This window comes from Oxyura jamaicensis, chromosome 5 (assembly GCF_011077185.1).
Source record: "Oxyura jamaicensis isolate SHBP4307 breed ruddy duck chromosome 5, BPBGC_Ojam_1.0, whole genome shotgun sequence".
In the NCBI taxonomy this organism is placed as follows: Eukaryota; Metazoa; Chordata; class Aves; order Anseriformes; family Anatidae; genus Oxyura; species Oxyura jamaicensis.
The window spans coordinates 1406710-1432745 of NC_048897.1; the positions used below are offsets into that span (position 1 = coordinate 1406710).

The 26036-nt window shown below is 38.1% G+C and overlaps 1 protein-coding gene across 1 annotated transcript in view; it reads right to left on the minus strand.

The window, feature by feature from the left end:
* Positions 1–26036, minus strand: part of PRMT3 (protein arginine methyltransferase 3) — a 58564-nt gene that overhangs the window by 25325 nt on the left and 7203 nt on the right. The window contains exons 6-10 of the mRNA XM_035327534.1: positions 24832–24973; positions 21759–21824; positions 15967–16088; positions 12382–12481; positions 4557–4635 (exon numbers count right to left, since the gene is read on the minus strand). Coding sequence (XP_035183425.1) covers positions 4557–4635; positions 12382–12481; positions 15967–16088; positions 21759–21824; positions 24832–24973 — 509 coding nt within the window. The remainder of the gene's footprint in view (positions 1–4556; positions 4636–12381; positions 12482–15966; positions 16089–21758; positions 21825–24831; positions 24974–26036) is intronic.

The following is a 26036-nucleotide window of genomic DNA, read 5'->3' on the forward strand; positions in this document are numbered from 1 at the left end:
CACTACTGATGGGAGAGGACACACACAACAGCTGCTATGAATACGGTTCTCTACAACACGATCAAATAGTAAGAGAAGCTCAATTTAAAGCTTATATTTAACTAGGCTTCTTTCCAAAAATAAATCTCCACTTTCTATTAGAGCATTAAAGCCTTCCAAGTTGCCCAAGTTGAATTCTTGGTCTGGCTTCAGAGCAGAATGCTTACTATTAGGCACCTTATTTTACTGGATTTTCTTACTGATACATCAATGTGGCAGTGTTAGCAAAACTGCAGCTGAGTTCCTCTTCTCTTCCAAAAAATCTGGTGAAGTGTAAAATTAATTTTGTCTTCAGCTCTGCTTGAAATTGTACCTTATCAAAACTGATGTGGAAGAAGCGTTGGTCAGAAAGGTTTTTTTGCCTTGTAAAATAGCAAAGATAGAAACAGAAAACTGGTATTAGACCTATTATATAGCGAGAGTATGTCTGTCCTAAAGGAAATTAACTTATACACAATATAAAGGCAAGTCTTCTCTGAAGAAGCTATTCTTTTCCATGTGAAGAGATTAAAGCAAGCAACCACCTCTACCAGCTAGAACGACTAGATCATGCAAAGTATGAGCACACACTGCCATTTTTCTCACATTCTGACTGTTTAAGCCAGAATACTAAATATCAGCTAGCTTAAATTGGAATCCCATCGGTTAACTACCATCTCCACTTTGCAGATGAGAACTGAAAGCAAGTGGTTTTTCCAAGAACAGCCTACAGTTAACTCAGCAGTGAAAAAGTAATTTGATGAGAATCAAAACAGGGAGGCACTCAACTATGTTGTTTGAAACGAATCAGTTGATTCCAGCACACCTGACAGCTGTCACATGCACAGAAACCTGGCAGTAGGAGTATTTGCAAGTAGTTTCTGGAGCTAGTGATCAAGGTTTTGCATTTCTTAATGCTCTCGTAACTGTCCACTGATATGAGAACTGTGTTATATTAGGCTTTACCTCCAAGAGCCACCACTAACATCGTCCCCAAGGCGGCATGGGACAGACAACAAAAGCAAATGACTACCGCATGCAAGGGCTGTAGCAAGAGGATACAAAAGGGGTGAAAAAAGACCGTCTCTAGTTACAGAACATTCTAAATGAGATAACAAGCTACAGGTAGCAAAACTGCAAACAAAAAGAACTGCAAAAAAATATTTGTTTTATAACATTCTTTTCTTTGACTAGCTCAACTTTCTGGCACATCATGTGAACAGGAAAAAGTTTACTACATCTATCAAGCATAAAATATTTGAGTGGGACCGTAATCACTTTTTGTTCAATCACTTTACCCACACAACCAAACCTTCAATTACAAGTGTAACTTCGGTTTGATTATACTAAGTGTTGAAAAACAAGCAAAACAGCAAAAACTAATGCCCAAATTTTATCTTCATTTTTATTCTATCAATAGCAGTAAAAAAGCAAACTAAGCCTGTTTAGACTTCAGAAAAATAAATCTGAGTTCCACAAACAAGGCACAGGCACAAGATTACAGTCATGTGTCCACTTCTAAATTTACAAACCCAACCATTGCTCCGAAGCCTACACTATAGTGAAGTTTGACTGGAAATCTGAACAGGTTATTTAAGTATCAGACTAAATCTTCTAAAAGCAGCAGAGTTCTGTCAACGTTTAAAATCACCTGCTTAAAACTGTGTTTTCCATTTCAACCAAAAATCCTTGTTTCTCCAAAAAACCTCTGCTTTTCCTGCAACCTTATAACATTTGCCTGTGCAATCCTGACAGAGTTGTCTTTTTTTTTTTCTGATTAAGGCTATAATCTAATAATTATTTTCTCACAAGTGAAACGACCAAAATGCTGACTGGACAAAAGCACATACTTCACAATGCTCTCTCAGATTCATCGTTTTGACATCTGTGTCCTTCTCAACTGAGTGCCCTCAAGTCATCTGTCACTAGTAGCAGCTCACATGGTAGACAGAATATGAGGGGAAATCCTTTAGCCCTTATAAATGCCTCACAAACTTCAGGACACTGAAGGGTAAGGCAGTAATCCTCTGGATATGCAGAAGGAATTCCAAGTGAACACCATCTTCTTGACTCAAACAAGCTAACAGTATTACATTTTGAATGATTAATTCCTTACATATGTCACCCCCTCACCAGTGTGTGCTGCGCTCAAGTATATGGAAAAATATACACCCAAGCAAGTAACAGCTCTAAAGAACGAGCAGATGGGTCCTGGGCAGCAATAATTTTGTGTTCCCAAACAATGCTATTATATACTGTACACATTACCCCAGACTGTTTGACATGAACCACTTCAGTATGCCAATAGGCTCAACTGAAGTAACCACGACATGACTGACTGCACACATATCTGGAAATTTGGATTCTATTCCCGCTTCAGTCACTGGAAGATCTGGCCAAATCACAGCTGCTCTTATCGCTGTTCTCAGCTTTCAAGCAGCCCCAATAAATAATGATCTTGGGCTCAATAGTATTACGTGGCTTGAGACGGAATTAAGCTTTATGGCAGATTCAGGAGTTTCTTTCTTAAGACTTCACCTCAGAATGAGCTCTTCATTTCAGCTCATCCCCGTTTGGACGTGCCCACAGTTCTGCTATTCATCCACATTGCATAGTGGCAGTCTTGCTGATTGCTGAGCAATTTTGGCACAGAGCTCTGGCACAGCCATTTACCTGCTATGCAAACTGGCTGAAGAGAGTAACAGGAAGCATCTGAAGGAAAAATTGTCCTATTTAAAATCTGGCTGCACCAATCAGTGGCTCTGTAATACAGTATGCCTTGGGAAGAGTCAACTAAGAACCTGAGATCCTTCTCAGACCACAAAGGTTAAGCGCACTGCAGAGCCAGCACACCTTCTCCAAGACATCTTGGGGAGGCTCAAGCCGCTAGTAAACACAGTAGCGATACAGAAAGATGCTGGAGAACAAGATGCTGTCATAGTTTCTGCAGAGGTCAGAAATGTCTGGCCCTTTTCAGAAAGCTTTGGAAGCACTAGCTAAACAGGAAATTATTCCTTAAAATTTTAGAGGATGTCCTCAAATTTAGTAATTACCCTGTGATGTAAAATGGCTAGCATATATTTATACAGAGCACACCCAACTGTGTTCCAGATATGGCTGCAGTGCTCTACAATACTGAAAAAAAAAGCTCCTCTTCTGCTATGCTGGTCGATAGGCTTCTAAATATTTTAATACGTGAACAGTAATCTCTTCCTTGCATATTCAGGTTTGCGATCAGATGCTGAACAATTGCATAAAAAAGCCTTTTTTCTGCTGCACTGTAGCATACAAAAGCTCAGTGCAATCAAAGTGAAGCACTGCAGCGAGCACTGTTACATAGTCATTAATCCAATCATTAAGTCAGTGTAGTGAAACTAACTATGTGCATGGTTAGCACAAAAGGGGGGAAAAAAAACAGACCGATGACTACGATTGAAAAGGTCAATATGAAATACAATAGTGACAAAGGAATTAACTGAAAGGAATAAAGCATATGCAGAGCTCGTGCAGAAAGCTGCATCACATGAGTAATAAATACTCACAGGCATTTAAACCCTGCTTAAGATGATTCTATCTAATCTACTTAAAAAGGATAAAAGAACTCTACTTGAAAATATTTTTTTTTCTGTCCCTTACCCACCCTCCGACCACAAAGAAAAAGAATATATTCCTAATGGGAATTAATATCCTAAACTGAAACAAAGCAATTCCATTAGTTATTTCATGTGGCTTTTTATGTTTGAAACTATACGTCCTCCTCACACATCATCTGCCATTCTGGAACATACCTTAATCCCTTTCCCTCTAATTCATCTGAAAACAGACTGCAATTGCAAACTTTTCGTCTTACATGTAAGTTGTAGCTTACTCGAACAGTACTATATCTTAACCAATAAAAAATGTATTCCTCTGTTTCTTGTTTTGCAGAAACTGATATTTATAGAGGAGAAAAGAAATGCAAGCTTTTCTGATAGCTGCTATTTAGCCTCATAAATCTTGAAAGGTTTTAAGTCCAACACCATAATTTGATTAAGACATTTTATCTAAATCTTTATTTGTCCAGATAGGCTACATTGATTATTTTGCAACTCAAAGGATCTGGGAAATATACAGACAGCATTCCAGTCTTAACTTTAAGTATTACAGCTGAGGTTACCATCCAACTCCTGTGATTAACAAAATATTCTGGAACACAGAAGTTAACTCTTGAAATGAAGTTTATTAACTTGCTACTGTCCCCCATCTCCCTCCCTCTTGCATAGACGTGTGGGAAGAAGTAGGGAGGAAAAATTTAGAGTGTGCTTAAGAATAAATAACCCCTTTCTATTCTTAAAAACACCATTAACTTGAGACCTTGATACCCCAGCTAATATCCTTCTACTACCCATACAGTAAATTAATGCCTTGAAGCTCGTACTAATGGTAACATTTTTCATTTAGACTGGCAACTTTCTCATCCATGCATAACTTATTCCAAGTCTGAGTTCATTTAGCTTTCCCCCAGAGCTAAATTTATTAAAAGAATTACGCGCACCAACCTGAGCCTCCCTCTGCCAGGTACTTGTCCTTTGCATAGATGACAGAATCCAGCATAGACTCGAAGAGAAGGAAATAACCCTATTCACAGAAGAGGGAAAGAATATAGAAGTCATTATACTTCTTACGTAGCATATTTAATCAATATACAGATTGACTTCATCAATACAGTTTAAGAGCTTTACATGCCCATACACCTCAGTAAGAGCCAGCACCTGGTGAGTTTCTCAACACTAGCACAGTCACTTCAGAGCTTTCATTACCTAAGTATCATCTTTAATTCCCACACTACAAAAATCTTAACATCCACTAAATTCATTAACCATAGGCAACAAATATCCATCTACATCAATAATTACTTGATTCCCATAACATACAAAGAAATGAAATTTACCTTAAACCCCAAGAGAAAAGCTCTATGGATCGATTTTGTAGTCATGATGAGGTGACGTATAAAAAGATTGAAAAAAGAAAATCCCTTTCCCCTTGGCATTACATGCAATAGCATTACAGTAGCATTACATACAATTAGCCTTTTAAATTAAACCTTCAGTTTTGACCCCTAAAAGTGAAGTCCAAATTTTTAAGAGATATATGGCCATTTATTTATCTATTTTACGCTCTATCTTCCCAGTTTGAATATGATTCTTACTCCTGCTGAATATCTCAACACGTTTCATCCACAATCTTAGGATGTCAAATCACCTAATGACCAACCATACCAGCATACACTTCATTTTTTCGCTTTATGTCCAAATGCTCATTTGGCTTAAAACAGTGCTTCGCCATGAGGGTTGATTTATGCACCGATAGCCAGTAGGAAAGAACAAGAAGGATAACTGCAAGTTCAGACTCTAGACTTGCTGCCCTACAAGCCCAGGTAGCTGTAATCAAACAACGCAAAGCTGCAATTATTTCTTTCGTCATCTTTCCTAAAATTCCATATTTGGAATTGTCATTTGTTTAGTTGCTGTTGTTCTTCATTCCATCAAGCCACCCTACTGAAGGTAAGACAGCACTGCATGTGAACTGCATTGTTAACATCCCAAGTTTGCTCCAAGTTTATGTCATCTTCTATCTTAATTGTCTAAGGTTCCTAAACTTAAAAAATGCAGCAAGTTCGTAACTGCTCTCATAAATGTCCTTATCCACATTGCAGCCTTCAGAACTAAAAAACAAACAAAACCAGAAAACAAGAAGCCTGAAGCAGGATGTATTTGTGTTGGTGACAACTACACAAATGCCCTCTCCTTATCTTATTTCTTGTGGTATGAGGACAGTGCTCTACTGCATACTTTTCTTCCAAATGCTCCCTGTTCTGTCACTTTCCTGCTTAACTTTTATAAAATCCTTAGAATAAGTTCCAGAATGAACACCACTGCTTTGTGAGCAATACGATTTTTGTAAGCTTAGCAAAATGGTTGAAAAGGCCAGGAGCTCCTACGGAATCAGACAGACAGTATTTTATGCCTCCAGCAAGCCAAAAGCACAGGGTGGAAACAGTCTTCTTTTTTAATTCTTATTTTTGCAGCTTTACAATAGGATATGTTTGATTCATAGAAATTCTTTTCACATGCTTTTAACTGAAAATGTGACCTTCAGGACACATCCTAAGATTAGTTAACAGCAACAGTCAGAGAGATAGAAAGCAACATCTTTACGGATCAATTCCTCTTCCTGACTAAAATTACAGTTATCTAAAATGCCTGCCAACCAAGCCTAAGGAGTGCAGCTAGGAGACACACCTTTTAACGAGAAATCCAGTCAAATTCTCACCGTCCTTTCCCTGACCCTTCCATTCTGGCAGTGCTGTTGCCTTCCCATCCCCAATTCAACATCACATTCCTGCAAGTTACGTAAACCATCGCTGGTACTGAAGTCATTTATTACTTATACCAAAGCGTTTTGCTCTGTGCGCCGTGCTCATCTGCAGCGTAATTTAGAACGCAATTTCTCAGGCTGCTGCCTCACTTGTAGGGGTGCCATCTGGGAAAGAGAATTATACCTGACGTTTTGTCCCCGTGATGCTGTGGGGCAGGACTCTAGCTTCCACCCCAAAAAACGTTCAGGGGTTTTGTTTTCTTCTTCAGTGTGTATTAGCATCCTCAAAATTAATGACTGCACAGAGATCTCTAGAATACAAACCTGTGAGCAGAATATTAATAATTTCATCTTGCTAGTACCTAAATACACCTAAAATGTCTCATGTCCCTTTTATCTGTAATTTCTGTTTTGCAACAGGATTATAAAACGCTCACAGAACTTGGACAGTTTAATGCCCTGTACTGTTAAATTTTCTTAGGTTTTCCAACAGACTACACCGCTCTGAAGTTCTTTTTCATTTTAATTCAAAACTAGGTAAAATATTTTGCAAATAAATCAGAATGTAAGTTTGGGAAGTTCTTTTATCGAGATCGCTTCAGTATTCGTTATATTCTTCATGGAGAAAAATGGGATAAAACTATTCCAAAGCATTAAAAACACAAGAACAATATTTAACTTCAAATAAATATACCTGATGGTGTTGAAAGCGCCAAAGAAAAACACTACGCTTAAAAAAAACAGCTTCAGTTTAGGACCACCTCTTCCTGTACGTTTCCCTTATCCATTTGTATCAAATGCATTATTCCAACTCGTTTTTGCTGTTCATATTTTCTGCTTTTTGGTGAAATCTATATAAATGAAGGATTCTTTTCAAGAAGTGGCATTAGCATGCTTACAATTGCTAAAATCATTACGATTTTCAGTACAGCAGAAAAAAACATGCAATGAAAAAAACTGAGAAGCAATGTTTACCTACTTGAAGTGGTGCTTTTTCTCCTCCTATCAGAGAGGATTTTATTATTTTTTGTAACACAACTGAACCTGGTCTGGTAGTCAGATTCATTAAGGCCCAAAACTGAATGTTTAATGAGGCAGCTATCAAACCACTGCCTCATCAAGTGGATTTGTTTTTTAAACCCTGTCAGTATAAAATGTGCATTATTTTCTTAAATCAAATTTTTATCTACAAGGTTTCCATTGGATTGCAAAGTAAAACAAGTTACAGAATACCTCAAATAGTAGTCAACAGATTCTACTTTCTAACATAAGCTGTCTCACATTTATAGATAAACAAAACCCATGGGGCCTGCTTCATTTTGTGAAAAATCACTTTTTACTTAACACAATCCAACAAAATAAATAAATAAAAACATGGCATGTTTAAATGAGAAGCAGCAGCTACATGTGAACTCCTCTGCATGGTCTGCTGCAGCACCATTTCCCTCACACTAAGTGAGCCTTCAAGCTGATCTCTAATATATGCTCTAACTCAAAAAAAACAACAAAAAAAAACACATATTGCTGTCAGAGCAAGCCCACACATTGCAAAACCACGGCTCAACTCTTATTATGTACACCTCATTTTGCCCTTAACCAAAAGCAAGATGGGCGAGAACACCGAAACGGAAGATGTCAAGAGTGGACAAATGACACCCATTATTAAGGGGGCAGACAAAAAGGAAATACAATTCCTTTAATAAAAAATCTCATTGTAGAGAAATGAAACCACCGAACAACTTACTAAATGATCCCTCAAATATTAACAGAAACAATACAGAAAATCAAGACAACAGCAATAGTACTAAGGGTTAGAAAAGCACCACCACTCTATATTCATCATCAAAATGAGAGAATAGATTACTTCCAGTACTTCAGACACACTTACTTCCTAGTACTTTTTCCAACATTTGGACTACCTCCCACTCAAGATCCATCACGATATCATTTCAAAATTACCTAACAGTGAGCAAGCAATCAAGTAAATAAATGTGTGATATCGGCTACCTGAACAACACAAGCATCATTTCTTGGCTTCTGTTAAGAACCCATCTTTTTCCCAGTTGTCCATTTTGTAAGGCTATATTTCATATTCAGTATTATAAAGCATTACATAAGGCAGCCATTTATGAGAATGCAGTGTCTTCCACCACTGTATTTGAGACAACCATCTCAGACAATTGTCCCTCCCATTTTTTTATTTTTTTTTTTTTTAAAAAAAAAAAAAAACACAAGTCAAGAAACGCAGTTATTTTTCAGGCAAACACCACTCTCAACCTCTAGCTTTGTACTCTTAGCTACAGAAACAGAAATAAGAGTATAAAAAGAGAAAAAAAGACTGTACATGCCTGCAGCTGAAGAACACCGTAGAAAAACATCACATTTTCTGGTTTTCTGCACCTTTCCTTTTAATACGCTCACTACAAAGTTATACATGTGTAGTAACACAGCCCATTTGTATGGTTAGCAAATCTCATTCTATCAAACATTCAATTTAAGCAAAAACTAACTTCAGCACTTTCCACAGCAGCTCCCAGTTTGAACTTACATGTTGTGTGTAAAATTAATTCCAGTAGAACTTCATTGCCTCCTAAAAATCTGTACCTTTGGGAGTGGGCACATATGGGATCCTGACTGAGAGCAACAGTGTGCACAATTCTTGCTAATCTAAGTGCTTTCCCCACTACCTGTGTACAAACGGCACCACATTCAAGTCAAAATTCTACATTTCCAGTGAAATTTAGGCATTTGCCAAACATTTTCAGATCAAGTCACTGACTGACCATGTTTTTGTACACCTCTGAGCTCCAGGCAGGATGACGCATCGGAAGCTTGGAGCCTGGTACAGATTATCAAACCATCCTGTACAGGGAAACTTCTATAAGCAAGGTCAGCTTGGGTATAAAATTCACCCGTTCTTACATTAAAACAACTCATCTCCAACAACCAGAAGACCTTCATATTACAGAATCAGCGTGGTTAGCAGAACAGGCTATTACTTGTCCACTTGTGTCTTCCTCAAGACTGTGTGGTTCATTAGGAGAGATGGCTCTTGGGTCCTCCTGCTCTCTCCTGTGCTCCAGGCCTGCAGCCCTCTAAGTGCTCGTGTCAGGCTGCACACTTCGCCAGCGTTCTGCCAAAAGACATTCACAGCAGTCCTCAGAGTGAAAGCATCTTAACAGATGGATTTATCTGGGTATCCAGTAATCCAAGAGGTCCTCAATCTCCACCAATCTGCCTTTCAGAAACCAACAGAACAGCTCTGAGCTCATCACACTGCCTTCCCAAATAGTTTCCATGCTGTTTTTAGTAGAATGCAATTACACAGACACCCTGCTTATGGTCTGATTTTAAAGATGTCTAACACGCATACTTCAAATGTCACAAACAATTAATTTACTCTTTACATCAGAAGCAAGATCGCTGTTCCCTGTCTAATTTCTTTCCTAGACCTAAAAAAAGAAGATAAAAGCCACTGAAGAGAGTTGCTCATAATTCAGCCTGCGAACCCGCAACATGACCAAAATGTATCCAGATAAATTTTACAATTGAAATACGTTATTTTGGAAGACAAGTATAGATGTCAAACATAGTTTGGCTTCATATACATCTGATATACACACCCACTCACCTATCCACAGTGTAATACTTGAGCTGTTTCTCCCATTTTGGCATATTTTAAGGGAACAAATTTAAAGATTAACCAAGTAGGAATATTAGTCTGCAGAATCCACAGATCACTTACACAAGCAGAATTATCATCAGCCACTACAATGGACATGTCCATAAAGCAACCCCATTCCTTTTACTATACACTCTTTGCCATGCCATCTTTCTCAGAAAGCCTGTTTTAGAAACATGCCAGGGGGATGCAGCATCTTTTCCTCTCTCCAGCCTCCGTTCTAATGCTTCACACTTGTTCATAATTTTCTTACACTCCGCTCATGGCTCTGAAAAGCTTACAGGGTAGTCATCTTGAACGCTGCTCTGTGCCAAGCAAAACATAGTAAAAAGTTTTGGTACTTGCTAGGGTATGAACAGTTTGCTTTCTAAGCAGAACAACCTTCCATATTTTAGTTACCAAGAAAAAATGTTCCCATTGGAGGTTTCCTGCTAGTCTACACAAGTGCTCCAAATACAGAACTGCGAGCTGACATGTATTGAGTTCCTTTTTGTTCCACACTGAGCATTTACAACATTTTCAAGCTAGTGGTCTGTTTCTAAGCACTTATATTCTTATATATTCTTACAGTAACAAAAAAGATTTCACACTGGTCGCTACCACATAGAAAAGGAAAACAAAAAGCAAATTCACATACTTGTGAAAATAACACAACAGGAGAAAGCTAGACAAAGAGCAATCTTCATTTGCATCTGGGAAACCTAACGCTCCTTTCCGGACACTGTTGGAGCAGTCTGCATGCTGTCCAGTTATCAATCTTACTTTCACAGCATTGTCCTCTTTATCTCTGTATTGCAGCAACCTATAAAAATGCTAACATCCCTAAACATTTAGAATACCTCATTAAGTGAAATGCACGTCTATATAATTATAACATTAAAAGGTAAATTAGCACCAAAATGGGAAAAACAAAACATTCAGTACATAATTTCTTACATGAGGTGTTTTTCTAAGTCCTTTATTTCACCTTAGGGGCAAGAATTTACAACAGGACTTAGGTTCTTAAGTGACCAAGTGACTTTCAGAACACAAATCCTGTGCTCCAGAACAAGCGGTCTGATTTTGGGAGGATTATTCGCAGTGCACATATTAGGCAAGTGCTCAGAAGTTTCCCTGAAAAAGGGATTGCGTTTCAAATGAAGTCATATACAGTCACAAATCACTGGTGATTACGTACTAGCTTTAATCCACCAGTGGCCAATGCTTAAGTTGAAACTCGAGACCTCAACACTAGATGAAGCTCATACTTCTGGTAACATTCTTCCCAAGACTGCAGAAAAAAAAAAATCTGTTGATTGCCAGCACACTGAAATATTTAATATTTTAAAAAGCTAATAATTTATTTTTACCTTTACCTGGAAATTAATTAGAAGTAAAAAGAAATAACTTCACATACAAGCTTTCACTACTGAACTTAAAAGCAAACTCTTCTGTCCTTTAATTTCAAGCCCAACACGGGGAATTAGTATGAAAAAACATCATTTTGAAGAGCTTTTTGAACATCTGTGACACAGGAGACTGAATAGAAGTCCAAAACAAAAGTCAAATTATGTTTCCTACGACACTTCTGACAAGGAACAAGCTTAGTCATACGGGATTCAGCCTGGCACTAGGTCTTGTCACACAGATTTCTTTCACAGTGGCAAGCAGCAAGCACAACTGTGTTTGAAAGCACACACGTGAAAGCATGTTAACAGTCCAAAAGTTGAAATCCAACAGATTCCAGGCAATTGCTTGCTCATACACTGCGCAGAGAGTTTTCTGTTAGCCATCATCATCAAAAATACTTTAATCAGAGGAAACACCATTTCAAGCTCCCTCCATATATTCACAGATTTCCCAGTGTACATGCTCCTTCCTATCACCTTTCCTGCATGGTCAGGATGGTCTTCAGTTTTCCTCGTGGACTTAACAGTATTTTACACATCAGAATGATCTACCTACATGACAAGTACAAAATTTCTCCGTTACTTTCACAAGAGCAGCTGCAATGCTATTATTCAGAAGCACAGAACACTTCTATACATTTGCACACTAACACAAACTTACTTCTGTACCCAAACAAGCTTAACTATACTTACAGAACTTTGACCTGAAATAGCAGGTGCAAGAGAGAGGAGGAATAGTATTTGAATACCATGTAATCACGAGTGTCATCCCATCAACCAGGTTGTCTAAACCACTGCCACAACACCAAAAAAAATCTTAGCTATAGCTAAAAAATAGCAACACTTAAAGATTCATTTCTGAAATTGAATGAATCAATGCAATTATTTTTTTTGGCCCAAGAACTGTGTCTTGAAAAGAATATGCATACGGCTTACCATCCATTCAGATATAATTACATCCACTTTTTCAAAGGGCAGATCTACTTCTTCAATTCTTCCTTTGACTAGTGTAATAATATTTTCAAGTTTATTTAATCTGCAAGAAATAATATATATATAGATTAGTTTATATTTCCATTTTATGCTGTCAAGACATATTCATGTCTGGATTTTGCATTTCTTCTTTCCCCCTCAAATAACAATTTTTACTTTTTATTTTTAAAGTAATCAGGAAACTACTACAATGTAATACTATTTTTCAGTTATATGTCAGATGGAACGGTTATATGTTTCCAAAAATTTCAGGAGATTAAGAGCCAAACAAAGGTGGCAGACGTTAGATCTGTATGCCTCCAGTGTGCTGTGAATTAAAGCGTGTAGACTTCAGAACCCAGAAAAATACAGAAGAGGCCAACTTAAAACGATGCTCCTCTTCATTTAGAGTTGTTTGTTTCCAGTTCTCCTTTGATCCTTGCAATGGAAGTCTAGAGTGATTACAGCCTACTCATCACACTCGGATAGAAATGGAAATTAACTTCATACAAAGCTGTTTTGCATGACTTATTTTTTTAAAACACAAAACCAGCTGCAAAGTCACCAAGAACAAACATTCCCTCTAAATCAATATTATAGTTATTCCACAGAAACAGGCATCTTCCCGGCTGTGATTTTGCCAGTCATCTGCACTGTTCTATAACTGCAGCAATTGCTATTACCTTATACGCAAATAACGGTACAAACACTCCATACAGAGGAAGTTTAGATGACGTGACTACAGCTTTTGGAAAAAAAAAAAATATATATATATATGACAGTTGAATTGCCAGATGCTGGAATACTTGAAATTTAGTATTTTCTCCTTGGCAAACCACGTTAGTCTTTCTTGCACATACCATTATTACGATAGCTGCTGGTACGGAGAGTACAAAGGTATTCCCACCAAAAAAAATTATCTATCCATGGCAGTTCTTGTCTCTGCCCCTCCTCTCCTCCCCCCCATCTTGATATCTTACTCTTGCATGCTGTCTGACTTTCAATGCAGACCACTAATCACATTACAAATTCAATCTAGAAGACAATAGCAGAAAGATCAGAAAAAAGGGAGGGAAAGGAAAGGGTCAAAGGGCTACTTGAACACGTGGGCTGCTGGAAACATCAATTAAACTCCACGTGTGACAGTCATTCCTAAGAAGAGTAGCAGTTCACCGCTAATACCACATTTAGTTTTGTAACCAGAAGTTAAAACAGAAGTTCAAAGGAATAAATAAAACATTGAAGAGCTATCAACCATATCAATATTTTAAGGGAAAAAAGCATGTACAGATAACTTCCTAAAGGAGCATATAAAAAGATATAATTAAAACCAAAGAGTAAAAACACCAAATTATTACATACTTGTTTTCAATTTTAAGGTATAAAGGGAAAAAGTCATCAATATAGACAACAAACTGTAGGAAAGGCTGCTTGCATGCTATTAAGAAGTATACTTTCACTTTTTATTCTAGCTTACCAGGACAAATGACCAAAATCAAGTCTTCACTGCACTTGAAATTTTTGCTTTTTCTTGTTCTCATTAAGAAAAAATAGGGCCAATAGGTAATAAATTTACTATGAAACCTTGGGAAAGAAGGGAATGCCCTGTGGGAATGCCACAGTGGCCACTTATTGCAATTTATTTATACACATTGGTTGCACTGTCTCTAGCATTTATTGAATTGTGTTAGGAATGAACCTGAATTCTGTACAGGACTCAAGCTTTTGATCACGTACTTTATTCATAGGTGGAGGCACACTGCAGTCATTACTTTTAAGCCACACCAAGTTGTCAAGTCTTCCCATAAATATTTATTTCATTACAAGTTCATCAGTTCTATTCCTTTAGGAAAAGGGGGTTTAACAAGGCAAATACAAACTGCTTTGATATGAACCAAAGACCTGAAAGGTTCAATTCAAAACCTTTTACAGACAAAGTTACCTATGAACGCATAGCTTCAGTGGTGGTTCACTGTTTAATTCAAGTGGTCATTTACCAATTTTACGAATATAACATTTTTGATTTGTTGTTTTTCTTAAAGGCTCACCCTTCTCCTCACCAAAGGTAATGTGTTGGCTGATACTTCTATCGTCCTCTGAGCGTAAAGCATATAGGACTTTTTGTACACTTGTTGTAAGAGATGAACGATCCAGAGTTTATCACATAGCACATTAGAAATAAGACACTAATTCACATACACGTAACTATTTTAAACGTGTCAAGAGCTCTGCCTAGTGTGAGGGAGAAGAGAAGACCAAGCAAAGCTCTTGACTGGTACCACAGGGACTGGAGGAGAGGTAATGGCCATAAGCTGCACCCATGGAAACTTCTATTTGATATTTGAAAAACACAAGCGAGGATAATCAAACAAGCTATTTGCCAGAGAAGTTCAGACAGAAGTGGCCATGTTCAGAACTTGACCAGACAATGCTCGAGCCACCTACTGTACTGGAGCCTGTTCTCAAAGTGAGCTGAACCGGATGCCCTCCAGAGGTCCCTTCCCTTCTGTCTAGTTCTGTGATGGTTTACATGGCACACATCTTATTTGTGATTTTCCTGAAAACATCTTTTCTCAGTGACCCCACAGATTGTGTGCTGATGTGTCTGTGTACATGCTGTTAAATTGATTTTTTATTCAAACTATGGAAAATATTACAGTGCGATGGTAATCACTTTCCAATTAACATGAAAAAAAAGAGCAAAGGAGGTTTCCAAGGAAACAAAATAAAGGGTAATACACATTTATTACTCTCCACAAACACAGTCTCCCTTAAATATACCGATGTAAAGAACCTTACTAAAGAAAGGTAAATACCACATAACTTCAAAATTTGCCAATAAATAGTCACATTTCACATCTCCATTGCAGGTATTAAAATAGGTAAAAATCAACCAAAGATTGTCACGTATTAGCTGAAAACATCACAGTTCCAACCAACACAACCATCTAAATAACATGCATTTAGATAGACCCAGTAAAGCATTTTAATTTCCTGTTATCTAGAAAATTAACTTACAAAAATTATATAACTACTGAAATTTTCTCTCTATATAAAATTAAGCAACAGTTTGTGTGTGTATACATCTAGATAAAAAACTAAACTTCTATTGGGTTCATCTACAGCAGTTCCATTTACTTAACTTAAATTTTGCAGCCAGGAAAGTTCCTCATATTCTCTAGGAAGGTGTCACAGCTCTAACGTTTGTTGCTTAAATAAATGACAATTTTTACCACTAGTGACATTTCAAGCAAACGAAGTGAAAATAGGAAATGCATTGGCAGCAGCCAGTTAGAGCCTCCACAGCATGACAGCGCTGGTCCTGACACCAATATCAAGAAACATCTGGGAAATCTTTTTCCTCAACTAGTGCTCTATTTTTATTACTTCTATCAGAACAGCTAACACAATTGCGCATCAAAACCTGCATTAATTCTAAGAAAAGACTTCAGTAGACCTACCAAGTGATACGTGATCATTAACTCGGACTGGTATTTTATTAAACTTTTTACAGTTATATTTCCATGCTTTTTCCAGAACTTTTCATACCTTATGATGTCCATGGCCTGATAAATGATTTCAGATTGGTCGACTCCAATCACTTTCTTTGCACCTGCTTTGGCAGCAAACATAGAAAGTATTCCAGTTCCGCAGCCAACATCCAAAACCACCTGAAATGAGTAAGCAACTTATTTTTACTTCCATGTATTTCTCTTACTATGATTTTTCCCACATGTCCTTCTACATAAGTAAGATATCACACTTTAAGGGAAGGAAGAAGGGGTAGCAGCATCAAATCCTCCTATCATATTCAGAGATATGCAAGCCAAACCACAGTGTTAACTCCACACCCTCTACTACCTTTTACAGACAGGCAATGAGACAGACCAGCTCCAGCTGCAGATCAACTCATCCATGAGTACAATATTTGCAAGCACTTATTTCAGCAACAACTAACAAGTTAGATAAACAGGATAAAGAGGAAATTAGAGCCTGAAGAATTTTAATATCAGTGAATCATTCTAACAATAGGATTTGTCACTGACTGAGAAAATATACTGTAACGCTGCAGTTTCTCATTAGAACTGTTCCAAAACTTTAATTCTTTCCAGTAGTTTAATTCCAACTACAGCACCCCGAGGAGGACTATGGATATCCACGTATCTGATATCACTGATTAATTACATTTATCTACTTGCCAAAGAGAAATGTCACAGCCACTCTGACTGCTCAACACTGAGAACGCACACTCACAACGTTCTTATGGTATCAACACATTTATATTCTTCATTGGCTAAATCCTTCTTGGTCCAAAGTGATTATACACAAATGGGTCCTGCCTCGCCTGTTAAATTCTGTGACTGAGTCATACTTCCATGCTTCGTATTTCTCCCCTTCAGCAATAAGAATTGGATGTGATTCTTCAGATGCAGATAGCCTTGTATTCTTCTTCAGAAGCATATAAAAGAAAGAAAATCCCTAGTCATTCATAACACCAAGGAACAAAGCGGTGTCCTATCTACTTTTGCCGCTAGAACAGAATGTGCCAACTTCATTATATGGAAAAAACTGTAAGCAGACAAGATTGATGAATCTGTCTTCGTATTTACTGTCCATAAAAACTTCTACACATCATTTTATGTTCCTTGTAAAGAATTCATAAATCCCCTGCTAGAAATGGCCACAGTGCCACAAAACAGCTATGGCTTCGATGACTAAATTTCAAAGTGTTAAATGACACAGTTTTAAAACCACAAAATTATTTTCTAACAGGCTTAATAAAAAAAAAAAAAAAAAAAAGACAAAAAATCCAGGAATACGAGATCCGTAAGTTTTCCTGGAAGAGAAACTTCATCACTACACTTAAAACAAAGTGGATTCTATTTTACACGACTACTGCAAACACTTGGTTTTGACAGCTCAAATATTAACTATGGCAAGACTAGAAAATTTACAAAAGCAAAAGCAAAGCAACTGAGATTTTATTTTTATTTTTTTTACACCAAATATTAATTACTAACATTGCCAGCAATATTAAACATTGGAAAGCAGAGATTTTATCCTGTAGCACTGCTCATGGCTACTGTGAGGGCGCGTTGCTGGCTCAGTCAGCTTTGTCTTAACCAGGGCCCACAGCTGCCTTTCTGTAAAGCTGCTTTCCAGCCAGTAGGTCCCCAAGGCTGTACTGGTGGTGTGTGGGGTTATTCGTCCCCACGTGTGCCGTTTGCACAGCCCTTGGATGAACCGCAGAGGACTCCCATTGGCCCATTTCTCCAGCCTACGGGGGTCCCACCAAACAGCAGCACAACCAAGGGGGTTATGAAGCATCTCTCAGTTGAGCATTATCTGCAGATTGGCTGAGGGTGCATTCCGCCAATTGGCCAGTTCACTACTGGTCATATTATCAGACTTCCTAATACATTTAAGCTTTACTAATGATGTTTGAAAAACACTTATCCCTAGATCCAAAAATGTTCTCAAAACTGGAAACCGTAGTACAGTCCTAAAGAACACACAGTCACTCAAACTGTGCACAGCTTTTAAGCATTAACAGACTCTGAGCTGTAAAGACAGACAGACTGCCACAGAAGAGAGCACACAAGTTACTAAAAGAACTCTAAGGTAAGAGGAATATCAAGTGAGAGTTACTAGTCATAAAGATCATCTATTAGAAAGGAGTCCTAAGTTGTTTCTGTGCCTCTCCTTAGCACAGCTTCTAGTGTCGTGAAAGGGTCCTCACAGCTTTCATGACATTCTTTTTCCAAAGCAGGCATTGAATCACTTAGTAATCAATCTCACACTTGAGAATTATAACCCCATTTTAGAAAATATTTCAATGCAATAATGCACTCTTACTCATGAGCTATTGAGAGTTCTTGTTTGGGCACAACAGGAACTTGCATCTACACTCGGACATTTCATTTTATAAATGCTAACCATTTAAGCACATGAATGCTCTGCCCATCAGGTGTTTGCCCAGCATTGCATACAACTTATATGCTTTGATGATGGATACAAAGCAATGAAACTGAAGTCAGCATGAATAAAAATAGCCATTTATCCTTCGCAGCACAATCTAAGTTAGCCTCTGCTGTGGTGTACTGGGAAGCATGACTGAGACTGTAATGCCACCTGTCTTTACAGGCCAACTTACAACCTGGAAGCAGACTAGAGGACATCGGCATAATGGGGTTTTATCAGCATCTTGCGTGGAAGCTGGCAACAGAAGTTGCAGATGGAGTTCCTTGTTCCACTTGAACTCTTTGCAGCTTTGTTCTAATGGGAGTCAATTCCACAACCCATTCACACGTTACACGTGAGTAGTAGTGGCTACAGAAGTGCCCGGGCTCAAGTCTTCTGGAGACAGGAATAGGAAGTAAAAACCCATGTTCCTGCAGCTGTTGGTATCTCATGCTCCCTAATGCCATCTCTTCTAGCACTTCACCCGTCGTAGTTAACAGAACTGCTGAGCCATGAAAGCTGGAAGTCAGAGCCAAAAAAAAACCTCTGTGAAAGAATGCTCTTGATGTGCAGTTGCATGAAAGAGAGCAATCACCACAAATCGGAAAAATATCAAAACAGACAATGCTTTGGACAGCTGCCCTGGTCATTAAAAACCCAGATGGAACTCATCTAGACACAAGCAGGGGGCGGGGGTGGAGAAAAAGGCAGAGGAGAGAATATATACAAGCTGGAACACATCTGAGGAACTGAAAGACAAGCAAAATGATCACCAATTAGCCTAAGGACAAGGGTCTACAGCTAACGCGTTCTTGCAGCGATCACATATGGCCTCTCACCAGAGATCTGGAACAGCTGGACTGGTGATTTGACTACACCATTACAGACTGCAGCATCACATCCTTCTCTGCCATCTAATCAAAACCGGCAGGCTAGCTTTCAGAACAGAAAATATTACTTCAAATTCAGAAAGACAGAAGGTCAGGTAATTTGTCAATTTAATTAATTCCATCAATGAACTTATAGTAGCAATGATGTTTAAAAGCACATTTTTCTCCTCAATATCCCAATGATGTCTGTGTTAAACTTATATTCCAGAACAGAACCTTAAGCATAGCAATGTTTTTAACCAAAATATTTTTTTCTGTAAAATGGATCACATTTCCTTTTACCAAGACAGATCACTTGAACTATTTGTTAGGAATTGTCCTAGCAGGAATTTGTCCAATTTTCACTTCAAGTACATTTGAGAGGTTTATCATAAAGACAGCAAGAGCAGGATTCATTCAAGTTTTAATAATTTATTTTGAAAGCTGGAAGAATAAGCTGACTGGTTCTGAATGAAGTATGCACAAACAAACAGATGCTGTGTTATCATCCCATTCACACAAACACACCTCTTAGGGATACTGCAGATACGTATTAAAAGCCAGTAAGGTCAACCAAGCTGCTTCAATCAAATTCTACAACCAACCTCACACTTGTCCTTTCAGAAACAACAAGAAGCATTGACACATATTTTCTAAGGAGAAATGCCACATGGGAGTTCTAAGAATATTACAGGAGTCTAGGAAATAAAACATGAGGCTGTTCTTTTCTTATTTTTTTTTAGTTGTTATCAAATTTCTAAAGGAAATCAGCCAGTTTTCCCAGGTTGGACGTGTCACTCAGTATCATTCTGAAAGCATCAAATGATTTATAAATTAAGCCAAACAACTGAACACTTTCTTCAGTGGAAATATGCAACGGATTTCACTTCAATGCTAGATCTTTGAGAAAATCCCATGTTTTCCGTGACATGATACCAAGCAACAGCTACACAAACTTTGGTCAGGTACTAAGTAGAGCACTGGTCAACTGTATGCAAACTATTGGGAACTCAATGCAATTGATAACCTTTCTTTCCATTCAACCTTAACGCATGGGGTTTGGATGGAAACACTATGACTTGAGACAAGAGGTATCTTTAAGAAAAAACTGCCATAAAAACAGAGTTCAGAAATCAGTTTGTAGATGCTGTAATAGTAATAGATGAGCTTCTCTATAGGACTTGAACACTTTCACACAAAGCTATACCACTAAGTAAGCACAGAAGTTCAAGTCAATGCCTGAGCAAGTGCATCTGTAGGTAGGGCTTAAAAAACATTATCTAGAACTCTTCACCTGCATTTTTTAGGTGTCCATACATATCAGAGGAGAAATCCAAACCACATTGTTCTATTAGGACATGCATTCCTAAGACCAATCATTTCCTGTGAAAATTCACAGTTATCAGTTCTAGGGGCATCTGTGAAACTTAATTACTCAAAAGCAAGTTTTGTTTCTTTATTGATCTTTCTGCTCTGCTGGATGAGCCGCCCAGCTCTTTGATCATCCATATCTTTCAAGTAACTGGCAGCATCATGTTTCAATGATGCTTTTGCTTGTTCTCTCATTATCGCTACAAGCTTCACAATGTTCAGCAGGAACATGCTTATGATATGAACTGAGGCGAAACCCAACAATTATTTTCCACTGCAGCTGCTAAAAATCATCTGAGGTGAGAAATATAAAGAGCATGCACTATCCACCTAAAAATACCTCCCCCTGTAAAACTACTTAGGACAATTTCCAACCGAAGAACTTATGTTATCGCTCATTAATGGAGACTGTTATCAGAACCAAAATAAAAATCTGAAGTGATTTCCCTCCATAAGCCTGCCAGATGAATAACAATAAGCGGTAAGTAGAAGAAAGCTAATCCAGAATACAAGTCTGCACAGCATAAATCAGAAGACACCAAACTCATCAGAAGTAGCCAACAGAAACACAGAAGAAGAGTATTCCATCTGCACTGGGGTAATAACCACAGTAGGATCATAAACATCCACTCTTTTCTCCTCACTGCACGTGAAATAGCTGTTCCCAGTTCAACGTCCTTGAACAAAAGCCTAGTCTGGATACACTAAACACCACCAACTCAACAAGTCACTGGCATATGAATTCTTCCCCAGTTCTAATTGTACAGTGCTTCTCAGATGTCTTTACTGAATCAGACCCAAATATAAATTCACTTAAATTCTGGTAAAGAGTGCCTTTAAGATTCTGCTTAATATACTAGATGAGAAAGGTTTAACTTAACCCCGCCAACATAATTAATGAACATCCCTACACAGCACACACAACAGTGACAACAGCGATCAGCGCTTCTGTTATCAGCACTGTCCACCCTCCAGCAGTTGAATAACATTCTACCACCTAACAGAGCCAGAGTATATTAAATCAAATCTTGACAGTGCAATATCCAACCCAACACTACAAAGTAGCCAGTCGGAAGGATTTCTACCCCTTAAGAAAAAAACAATTGCAGAAATTACTGTATTTTGAGCTGTTTTACCTACCTTGTCCTTGAAGATATGTGGATTTTGATATATGAAGTCACGATAGCTTTCTGTACGCACTTTATCCTATGATTTAAAGCAGAAAAAACAATGTTCACTTTGCCTATTTATACACAAGATATTGTTCAAAAATGCAGAGAAGGTTGCTTTTAACTTGGCCTGAAGATGTTTTGTGGCTACTGTACTTACAAGTATTCTCCAATAATGATATTGTCCGTACTAAAATCCTTTAAAATTTATTGCCTAGGCAAATAAAGCCGGCTGAGCCTCCAGAAGAGAAAATAAATAGCTTTCATTTTCCTGACCTGCTGCATTTGATTTTAGATGCTTCAAAGTTCTTAATACCTCTTCATCACCTTGCACAAACAGCAGTAATAGAATGGCAATACTACGACAACTTTACACAACAGCCTTCTATACAATGGTAAAAATTTGACTGATGAGCTCACAAAATTTTCTGCATCATTCTAACTACGCTTTTAACTTGCATGACACGCAGATTCCTCAAAAGGAGTTATGGATCATATTAACTGTTTCTATTTCTGAGCAAACTACAAATCTGAAAGCCTGAAGACAAGTCAGTAATTAAAGTTGTACGGCCCATCCTATGAAAGCATAAATTAAATAAATAGAGATCTAACTATAACTCAACATGATCTGAGAAGCTGGAATGTTTTCAAGCATATAACAAAGCGTTTACAATATCTCGGTGTATGAAAGCTGGTGGCATAGCCCTGTCTATCATCAAGGTAATATATTGATCCTCTTAATATGCATCACCAGGTACACAAATGGACAGCCAAGCATATGTTTTGGAATTGCTGTTGCAGGTCAGATGTTAGAGCAAAGCAAAATAATATCCTTTAAGTCATCTTTATCTAATAAAGATGGCCTACAAATAATACTCCAGTAGAAAATACAATTGTTTATGTTCAAGTTTGTTATTCCACTGTAGCAAATAATTTTTTTATAAAAAGTATTGAAACTAAATATATTTTCTACAGTGAGAAAGAACAAAGTCTATTTTGGAAAAAAAGTTCCTATTAGGAAAAAAAGTCACAAAGAGACTCAGAACAAAGAATATGTTCATAAAAATTACATAGACAAACCAAGTTATTCTGATGCTTGAAAGCCCTAAAATTAATTTAACGGTTAAGAAGATCACTACACACAGCCCAAACAGTCATGGAGTATTTTACTAAATTTTACTTTCAAAGTATATACAATTAACATGAATAAAACAAATACATCGTTTCAAACTACGTTGGCTTACTACAACAATTCATTGAGAGCACCTATTTTTAGTAGTTCACTTCTATCGCAGTATATAATAGGATTTGCTGAAACAACCAAAATAGTATGAAAAAAATCACGAGGTTCAGCATCAATCAAGAAAGCAGCCAGCTGGAAAGCTTTCAGCCTTCCATCCTGCCCACTCACATTGCCTCAGCACTGCCCCAGCTAAATCAATACAATTCTAGCTCCTGTCTCTACTATATGCACTACTGCCACGGTCATTCACTTCAGGTCTCTCTATTCATCAATTCCATTCTTTCACTGACTATTTCAATGCAAGACTTGTTTTTTGTTTTTAAATAAAAATGGTAAGGAAACTTCTTAAGGCTATATTTAAGAAATTCTGAAAAAAAACAACCAGGGGGAAAACTAGCTATTTGGTCAGTATAAAGTAATAACCATCCTTCCCCGGCTTTGAAGTATTTGCAGCACAAGAAACAAATCAAAACTTCAGCTTGCCACTACTAGGAATAAGGAAAAAAAAAGGTTTCCAAATATAACACTGTCAGAAACACACAACGCACAGCAAATCCCCTTTCTTAAAACTTTCTATGTAGCAAACCCATTTATTTATATAAATAATACTGACATACAAAAAAAAAAATCGAAGTGAAAGCCTGGCATATAGCAAAAAATTCCACCTACGTGTGGTAAAAATCAATGTTTTCCTATGGTTAGGAAAGAAGTCTGACATCTTCTTAAATGCATTCTAAACACACATTCCCTGAAACCAAACTCCATTTGCAGAAATGCACAATTACAAAGAACTTCATAATCAAAGACTCCCTCATCTATAACCTTTAACATCTCAAATGACACCTTTATTTATACAACTGACTTGCGAAACTCCTATCATTTATCTTCAAGATCCTAAATCTTTTTCTCTGGACTACTCATTTAGGAAAACGTTCTTCCATCTCCGCAGAGACCTTCGTGCTTCTGCAGCACTCCCTCCCCCTTAAAAATTACCTCACACTTATGCTAGTCTTAACACGTGCATTTCTACATTGGGGCCATGAAATGATTTACAAAGAAGAAGATTTTATATGCTACCTGCATGGACAAAGATACTTTTCAACTCTGTATTTTATCCATACATTTAGGCAAGATAATATTTACTTCTGCCATAAAAAAATGATAAAACTTCTTACAAGTTCCCTAACTATGGCCTTTTCTCAGAAAGGAAGCATCAATGGATTTTGATTTACACGCCAATTTTAAGATGTTTAATTATTATTTTAGTTTAAAAGGAAAGAGGTTTCCCCCTAAGGGTTAAGGCATGTTTTATTTTTTTCACAAAAAAGGAGTTTACAATTTTTCCAGCTATTCAGTGCCATGTTACCAATATGCTGGATGGCGCACAAATGACACCAGTTCCTGTTTACCTAATGCAATAGGAAATCTTGCCTGACAGATTTTAATTGTTCAGAAGAAATCAACTGAAAACAATATTCATGATCTGTACCACATTATATTGTGTATCTTTTAAGTATACAGGAAAAAGCTGCCTCTGGCAAGGTCAAGTTAGATACTGCAGCATCTTCGAGCCTGTCTCTAAATTTTTTTCCCCCAATGCTTCCTGCACAGTAAAAATAATTCATACAAAGGAAATAGAACTGAAGAAAGGATCTCAGCCCAACTCCTACAAAAAAACCTACCATGTATAGAAAGGGTTAAAAATGCAGCTGCTCTGCAGTATATTTACGGGCACGCAGCCCGCTTCATTCCATCTTTCCTCTTTAGCCCTACTCAGATGCAGTTGAGATCACTTTCTAACCTTTAGCATCTCTTCGTGTATCCCATAATGCCCGTAGGAGCTGAAGTAAACACCATCCTCATCCTCGTGAAGGTCTGCAATGGCGTTGGATGACGAGCTGCTACCGACATCCACGTTCATCACGAAGTCTTGGGCAAACTGTCTGTAATCAATTTCAAATACACCCTTGAGACATGTTTATGGGACCATGAAAAGGAAGCAGGGGGGAGTGGGGGGGGGGGGGGAGGGAGCTTGAAAGAGATAAGGAATCCAGACTGCACAGGGGCTTTTACAACAATGGGCCCTGCTTCGGATTTAAATGGGCACAATCTCCCTCTGCTGGCTCCTGGAGGCTGCTGCACGGTGATCCACCACTCTTGCCGCATTACCTATCCACACTTCTCTCCTATTCTCACCTCGAGCACTGTGTGCAGCTCTGGGCACCGCAGTACAAAAAGGTCATTAAACTGCTGGAGAGTGTCCAGAGGACGAAGATAGTGAAGGGTCTAGAGGGGAAGACGTATGAGGAGCAGCTGAGGTCACTGGGACTGCTCAGCCTGGAGAAGAGGAGGCTGAGGGGAGACCTCATCGCGGTCTACAGCTTCCTCACGAGGGGGAGTGGAGGGAGGGGCAGGCATCGACCTATTCTCCTTAATCACCAGTGATAGGACCTGTGGGAACGGTGTCAAGCTGAGGCAGGGGAGTTTTAGGCTGGACATCAGGAAGAGGTTCTTTACCAAGAGGGTGGTCGCACACTGGAACAGGCTCCCCAGGGAAGCAGTCGCTGCACCAAGCCTGTCTGAATTTAAGAAGTGATTGGACTGTGCACTTAGACGCAGGGTCTAAACTTGTGGGTGGACCTGTGCGGTGTGAGGAGTTGGACTCGATGATCCTTATGGGTCCCTTCCAACTCGGGATATTCTATGATTCTATGATTATTTTAAGCGGTATTAGTAGTGAAACAGTCGCTGTATTCATCTCTGTGCTAGCCACAGTTTGATGCAATTCAGATTTCATTTATATTTTTACATAGCAACTCCTTGTTTGGCACTTCCTCGTATAAAAGCTAGTACCTCCATGGTAGAAGTCTGCAGGGCAACAACGTATGTTTTAGGTACGTAATGTACCTAAATGTGGGACTGGATTCAATCCCACAAACAGCACTTCAGAACTGCAAGTCATGCATAGCTCAGTAACTTGTGGAAGGTTGAAGAAAGCACTTAAAA